Source organism: Anticarsia gemmatalis, chromosome 29 (assembly GCF_050436995.1).
Source record: "Anticarsia gemmatalis isolate Benzon Research Colony breed Stoneville strain chromosome 29, ilAntGemm2 primary, whole genome shotgun sequence".
Lineage (NCBI taxonomy): Eukaryota > Metazoa > Arthropoda > Insecta > Lepidoptera > Erebidae > Anticarsia > Anticarsia gemmatalis.
The window spans coordinates 4,350,919-4,358,790 of record NC_134773.1 but is presented as its reverse complement, the minus strand read 5'-3'; the positions used below and the strand labels follow the sequence as shown (position 1 = coordinate 4,358,790).

At 37.4% G+C, this 7,872-nt stretch overlaps 1 protein-coding gene across 1 annotated transcript; it reads right to left on the bottom strand.

Moving 5' to 3' along the window:
• Positions 1-3,893: 3,893 nt before the first annotated feature.
• On the bottom strand, positions 3,894-6,873 carry LOC142985012 (uncharacterized). The gene is made up of 3 exons (XM_076132925.1): positions 6,671-6,873; positions 4,814-4,979; positions 3,894-4,320 (listed from the first exon to the last, which is right to left on the bottom strand). Exons 1-3 carry the CDS (start codon positions 6,771-6,773, stop codon positions 4,200-4,202), a joined length of 390 nt encoding a protein of 129 aa, XP_075989040.1. The 5' UTR covers positions 6,774-6,873; the 3' UTR covers positions 3,894-4,199.
• Between the last annotated feature and the right edge of the window lie 999 nt (positions 6,874-7,872).

The following is a 7,872-nucleotide window of genomic DNA, read 5'->3' as shown; positions in this document are numbered from 1 at the left end:
GTCGGCTGCGAGATGAAACTATTTGTAGCGGCATATTTTGTTATACATTATATTATACCTGAGTGGAATTCTCTTGTGGTGCATCGAGAAATTTTGAGAAACCATTTTTTTTTACGTCAATGTCATGTTGTTTTAGACTCTTACCTTTCACAATAACAACGAGTGCGAGTCAGACTTGCGCGGGAAGGGTTCCGCAGTATTGTTCATAGAAACAGCAAAAAAACATGTTTTTTATGACAGCCTTTTGAATGTATTAGGTCGGGTAAAAAGTCTTCGCATTACAGTATGTATGAACTTGTAATTAAATCTCTTTGGCTTCAAGAATCACAAATGAGTACACGGTTCATTAGGTTTCTTTCAGTGAGCTCGTGAGGTACACAAATAACAAAGCTTTTTGTGTAGAGAAAAGATTTTATTACAAGTTCATACATACTATAATGTGAAAATACTTTTTCCCCGATCTAATTGATTTTTTCAATGTATTAGTTATTCGTTTTAAAAGTAAATAGTCTTTTACTTTTTGGAAATAAGCATGGGTACAAGAAAAAAAACGTTTCTTAAAGCTATAAACAGTCATATGTTGACAGATTTTCAAGCTTCTGACTACTGTTAACGACTGTCAAAGATCTTCAAAAATGACAGCCGGGACCCACATTTTAACGTGCCTTCCGAAACACGAAGGATATCGATATGGATAAGATGGTCACCCATCCACAGAACAACCTCGGCGAGCGTGGTTTAACCTCAGAGATGGATCCGCGCGGCTGTTTTTTTAACTAAGCCACGACCCCAAAAGCCCCTATTACATGGGACTAACATTGTTAATGGTGAAACGTGAGTGTATTTTTCACCTCTACCTTCGAGTACAACAGGCGGAAACAGTTACCAGTGGTTAATAACCGCTATATACGTCAGTAAAATGTCATAGCTTTTTCCTATATGGAAATAGGATAACCTATTTATCTGGTTCAATGTCCAATAGGGCAAAGTCTGGAGTAAAAGTCGAGTGGTATATGTTGGTATTCTAAATCTATATCTTTATATATATAATTCTTCTGTAAGTGTGTATGTCACTGAACTTCTCCTTAACGACTGGACCGATTTTGATGAATTTTTTGTGTGTGTTCAAGGGGCTCTGAGAATGGTTTAGATTATTAAAAAAAGGTAAAAATTTTCAAATTAAAACGTGTAGACATGACAACGTCTGTCGGGTCCGCTAGTATGTATATAAAACTCAAAGGTGACCGACTGACATAGTAATCTATCAACGCACAGCCCAAACCACTGGACTGGATGTTATGACGTAGGCATCTAACAAAGGATTTTGATCAATTCTACCCCCAAAGGGAGTGAAAATTTGTATGAAAATTCTGTCCTAAGTCACAAACCATGCATGTTCAGACACATTTTGAATAACAACTTAGAATCGGCATCTGCATACGCAGATTTGCGAGTGTTTAATACGTTACGTCAATCAGCAATGCACTGAATAGTGATCATCAATTTTACATAGTTACACTGGTTGTCAACTGAGATACGTGATACGCATACTGGTTTTTTATCCAGCTCATTCGTAGCGGTAAACGATATGCGCTCGATCTGTCATTTAATTAATGCGCACGTCATTTTTATAAACCCATAAACGTCATGAAACTGCGTATAGGCACTAAACAAGACCTGTACCTATTTGACCATTTTTTAAAATCGTCTTGTGAGGCGCCCATAGCCAGTTGCGCTCACTGGTTTGACAACGATCTGTGGGTGAAGTAACCGTTGGCGCGGTCATTCCATAGATGTGTGACCGCATAGTGGTATTTGAGCTGGGCGTCTCCGTGCTTCGGAGGGCACGTAAAAAGTTGGTCCCGACTGTTGTTTACTAAGATAACAGTCGTTAAGCCATGTCAAAGGCCTTTCGGGTGGTTTAACAACTTTGACGCTAGGTTGACCACTAACCATACGATAAGAAGAAGAAGAAGAAAAATCTTGTTATAGAAAACTACCTTTCGCTACGAAATTATACCTAATCAGGCCGTTACAATTGTGCTTACTACGTCATAATCAAAAGAATCATAGTAATGTGACAACGTGTAGTGAGAGACTCCGATATAATGACATGACTTGCCCCCGGTTTCTGAGTACATTTAGCGGTAGTTTATCTATTCAATAGCGATTTTTTAGTATGAGTTTTGACGTTATTGAATAGATAAACTACCGCTAAATGTACCTCAGAACCCGGGGGAAAGTCATGTCATTATATCGGATTCATCACCATGTTTTCATTCACCGTTCAAGTAATAAAATTAATATTCATTGTTTCATAGAATTTAACACAAAAACATTCCAATTAATTAATTAATAATTTATTAAAACTACAGTCATTTAACCAAGAAATTTAATTTTCTACAAAACAGTAGATGATTCAAATAATGTTTGTTATTTGAAAATTCGTGTAATTATTTAAAGGAGCTCTTGGCTAAGTAACAACAGCCGTAAACAACTCTGAGGTTAAGCAACGTTTGCAGAGGTTGTCCCGTGGATGGGTGACCATATTATACAAATTATTATACTAAGTCCGTCCGTGTTTCCGAAGGCACGTTAAATGCTGGCGTTAAGGCTGTCATTTTCGAAGATCTTAAACAGTCGTTATCATCAGAAGCTTGACGCACTCATAGCCACTGCTCACCGGTCGGTAAACGATCTGTGGGTTAAGCAACCGTTGGCGCCGTCATACTATAGATGGATGACTGCAAAGTGGTAATTGATCTGAGAAATGATCGATCTATATTTTAACGGTAAAGGAAAACATCGTTGAGAAACTTGTTCTACCGAGAATAGTTCCAGTTTTTATAATCTACTTTCTACAAGAAAGAATATCTACTATACGCGGGTCATTACAAACATGCTCACTAACCCTTGGTTTCTGAGTACATTTAGCGGTAGTTTATCAATTCAATAACTCATATAAAAAAAAAAATTTCAACAGATTGCGTCAGGGTTCGATTCCCACACGGAACAATTATTTGTGCGATCCACAAATAATTGTTTCGAGTCTGGTTGTGCTTTGTGTCCGTTGTTTGCATGTTTGTAAAAAGTCCCCGCGACACAAGAGCAATTCTCATTACGAGGGTTGTAGAGAAAAGATAAAGAGAAAAAAAGTTTAGGTTGAACAACTTGAACACAAATTACAGTAGTTTGAAGCAAACTGAACGTAGACACAGTGCAGAGGACTCTCGGTTGACTGTTCTAACAATCGAGCGATCCAAGCGCAATAGTCTTCGACGCGTCCTGCAATACTTTACAAGTAGTACCCAAAAAGAGTTGTTTAAAATGAGTGGGGCCAAGAAAAGAGTAATTGTTTAAAAAGCAATTAATCGCCAATTAACGTGTTTAACTCAAGAAGGGCTTAACCAAATCCACTTATTATTTGTAAAACTGGTTTATGTGGTCAGAAATAAACAAAAAAAGAGTTCAGAAATGTGAGCGGAGCTATACCTGTTAGTTGTAAATTAAATTTGGCCAGTGAGGTGCAACCTTAAGCCCTTTCATTGCGAGCAATTTTGTTATTACCGAAGGTGTAAGCAAAGGTACAAAACACACCCATGTATCGCCATTAACATTATTCTACTAATATTATAAATGCGGAATTTGTGAGTGTGTATGGATGTTTGTTACTCTTTCACGCAAATACTACTGAATCGATTACGATGAAATTTGGTATATAGGTAGCTGAAGGTCCGAAATAACACATAGGCTACTTTTTTTCCCGGAGTTCCCGTGGGATCGGGTTTTACACGGGAAGGTTTTCCACGCGGACGAAGTCGCGGGCGGCCTATAGTTAGTCTCATATAATAGGAGGCGAGTCTATTGCTAAGACAAAATAAAAGCCATTTATCCGTAGTAATAATATTTATACAAGAATTATAATTCTACTTTTATACAAAACAATTTACAAACAAGTTACTTGAAGCTAAGATGCAAAATACATGCGTTTAACACATTTTAACTGATTTCCTCAACATCAATAACTTTATATAAGTGTTTTGGAAGGCGCATTAGATTGTGGGTTCTGGTTATCAATTTCGAAGACATTTGACAGTCGTTACCAGAAGTCAGAAGCTTGAAAATCCAGTCTCACCGAGAGGTTTCGTGTTATAACTCAGGTAACGGGATCGTAGAGAAATGTTTTATTTACTATATTACTATCGAGGTACATAACAACCAATAATAGGTTTGGTAGTAGACTGCTTGTTGTATCTTGCCCTTTTAGATAAAATATCATGACCTGGATATAGTCCACATACTTTTGTCGTCACTGAAAACCTGAAAAAAGGGAAATTAAGTAAATATCTATACTAATATTATAAAGCTGAAGAGTCTGTTTGGTTGAACGCGCTTATCTCAGGAACTACTGGTCCGATTTGAAAAATTATTTCAGTGTCAGATAGCCCATTAATCGAGGAAGGCTATAGGCTATATATCACGCTACGACTAATAGGAGCAGAGTACCAGTAAAAGATGTTACAAAAACGGGGACAATTTTGGAATACTTATTCTCTCTTATGTGACGCGCATGCGAAGTAGCGCGAGTCAATGACTTTCCGAATTATGTGTGTATTAGAAATAATTGTCACTTGCACCAACGGTGAAAGAAAACATCGTGAGGAAAACTTGCATGAGGGCATGCAAATTCCCCAACCCGCACTTGGCCAGTGTGGTGGACTCAAGGCCTAACCCCTCCCTGATTACGGGAGGCGACCCTTGCCCAGCAGTGGGACAGTAATGGGTTAAATTTATTTATTAATTATATCCTTACCTGCTCAATTTGGACTCAGCATTTTTGACAGTCGTGCCGCTATCAACTTCAGTACAATCGACACGTTTGCTCGAATTACTCGATATCGAAGTAATGGCGGCTTGTTCGGAGCGATATAATTTAGTTTTATATTCATTGTACACTGATCTGTGCTTGCCGTATATGTCTGAAAGTAATTATTTATCGTATGGTTAGTGGTCAACCATATTGTACATACCTGAAGACATGATACAAAAATGTATAACACATTTTAATGGATTTATTCAGTACTAGAGGCCGCCCGCGACTTCAACGTGAAACCCTTCCCGTGTAAATCCCGATCCCGCGGGAACTCTGGGATAAAAAGCCTATGTGTTATTCTGGGTCTTCAGCTACCTATATACCAATTTTCATCGTAATCGGTTCAGTAGTATTTGCGTGGAAGAGACAAACATCCATACATACATACATTCTTACAAACTTTCGCATTTATAATATTAGTAGGATCAATAACTTTATGTAAGTAAACATTTCCGTTTTCATAAGGCACGTTAAATTGTACCCGGCTGTCATTTTCAAAGATCTTTGACAGTCGTTAACAGCAGTCAGAAGCTTGAAAGTCTGACAAACAGTCTTACCGAGGGGTATCGTGTTATAACCCAGGTAACTGGGTTGTGGAGGTCCGATAGACAGTCGCTGCATGTAAAACACTGATATTCAGCTGTGATCGGTGAGACTGGACTCCAACATAGTTGGAAGAAGGGCTAGGCTAATTTTGGTTAGTGGTCAACCTTGTGTTAAAGTTATTCAAGCCCTTAGCATGGTTTAACGACTGATATCTTAACTAACAGCAACCGGAACCGACTTTTTACGTGTCCTCCTAAACACTGAGACGCTCAGCTCAAATATCACTAAGTGGTATCTATGGAATGTTCGTGCTGAGATTGTTTAACGCATACACATCGTATACCGGTGAGAACAACTAGCTATGAACGCCTCAAAATTTTGAGCCTAGCCTTTCTTCCAATCTATGTTGGAGTCCAGTCTCACTGGATGCAGCTGAATACCAGTACTTTACATGACGCGACTGTCTATCGGACCTCCATAACCTCTCGAGCGCCCCAACGTCAAAATTCAAATATACCGTTAAGCGTCCGGGCCAAAAATGGCGCGCGAAATTGAATTGGCGGTTGGCGTTTAAGCGCCGATTCCGTCATATTTTAATACTAACACCCTAGTCATACCTTATATATTTGAAATCTACATAAAATTTGCTATAGATTAAAAAAATAAACCACAAATAATATTTGATAGTGGTAGTACAATAGTCGGTTTAATCTGAATATTGTGTGCTTAAGGCATGTGTTTGAAGAAAGTCTAAAAAATATTTTTAGGCAAAAAAAATAACATGACAAAAGGTCTTATCGTGTAGTTAATGAATAATGACATTAAAATCCAACTGTAAAATATACTCAAATCTTTAAAATTAGTTAAAAAAAGGATTTACAATATTGGTCATAAAGGAACATGTCGTTGGGTCAGATGTTGTTTAAGGTGCTCTCTGGCCTATATCAACCACTTATTCAAGTGTGTGCATTAGATCGTCGCCTCGTTTCATCAGCTTTAATGTCAAATATGTTTGAAAGGGATAAACATAGTTTTAGCATTTTATTTTTACGTTTTTTAAATGTAAGATCGTTTTGCCGTACCACGGTGGCGGGACGCTTGACGGGGGTAGAACATTCAACCGTGACACGGTGGCCGGGCGCTTGAGAGGTTAACACAGTTACCTGGGTTATAACACGATACCCTTCGGTAAGACAGGAAAAACTAGCAAGCACAATATTGTAAAATAAATAGAAAACTATATAACCTTACCAATATGTTGAATAATATTCAAAAGCCCACATTTCTTATACTTTTCTTCCGGCGATTTCTGAACTTTAACAAATGTTATAGCATTGTCACTTGACAAAGACATTTTCACAATTTAAACATTTAATTCAAAGGGCTTTTGATAAATAATTTAAAATCAATAAAAATAAAAATCTCACAAAAAATTTTGCAACGTCAAATTTACGAAAATGGCGGCCATTTTTTTCGTTATAAAACTTAGGATAGGTGAGGCAAAGGACATAAGGACCATTCAGCCTAATCAAAAACTGCATGCTATTTATCAAACTTGATTTTTGAGTTGTTAACTTGTTTTTGTGATTTTAAATTGAAATAAACGTTGAAAATAAAGAAAATTAAATATCAAAGGTGAATAATAATAATTACACATATATAAATATATATCATTGGACAACTCACACACGGACATTTGATTCCAAACTAAGCAGAGCGTGTACTATTTATGTGATATTTGGGTACCTCACGAGCTCACTGAAAGAAACCTAATGAACCGTGTACTCATTTGTGATTCTTGAAGCCAAAGAGATTTTAATACAAGTTCATACATACTATAATGCGAAAAGACTTTCTCCGACCTAATAAAACAAGTCCTCAAGAGGTGTCCATAAATTACGTGAGGTGTTATTTTAAATTTTCTGTTCCCTGGACCACCCTCCTCTCCAACTTAAGTTAAGCAACCGTTGGCGCAGTCTATAGATGGGTGACCGCATAGAGGTATTTGAACTGAGCGTCTCCGTGCTTCGGAGGACACGTAAAAAGTTGGTCCCGGTTGTTGTCAATTAAGATAACAGTCGTTAAGCCACGTCAAAGGCCTTTTGGGCGGCTTGAACAACTTTGACACTAGGTTGACCACTAACCATACGATAGATAGATAAGATTTGACTCGACCCCCTTCCCCCTTAATCACGGTAATTTTTGAAAGACCCTAACGGGCCTTTAATCTTTAAAAAAAAATACTATTTACGTCAATCTCAATTCTAACTACGTCAATTTCGGCAAATAATGTACAGTTATATTCCAAGTAGTTTCTTGGGATTTGCGGTTCTGAATTATAAATAATAGGCAGAATATTTCGTCATGTCTTTCTAAAGAAAGTGTGACGGAGTGTTTGGGTTAGATGTTTATGAGAATTTGTAAAATAAATAATGATATCATTTTTACCTGTG

Excerpts from the sequence above, each read along its gene's own strand:
- LOC142985012 (XM_076132925.1), bottom strand. The coding sequence starts at position 6,773 with ATGTCTTTGTCAAGTGACAATGCTATAACATTTGTTAAAGTTCAGAAA. Across the intron at positions 4,980-6,670 it reads GAATATTATTCAACATATTG|ACATATACGGCAAGCACAGA; the intron begins GTAAGGTTATAT and ends AATTACTTTCAG. Across the intron at positions 4,321-4,813 it reads GCTGAGTCCAAATTGAGCAG|GTTTTCAGTGACGACAAAAG; the intron begins GTAAGGATATAA and ends CCCTTTTTTCAG.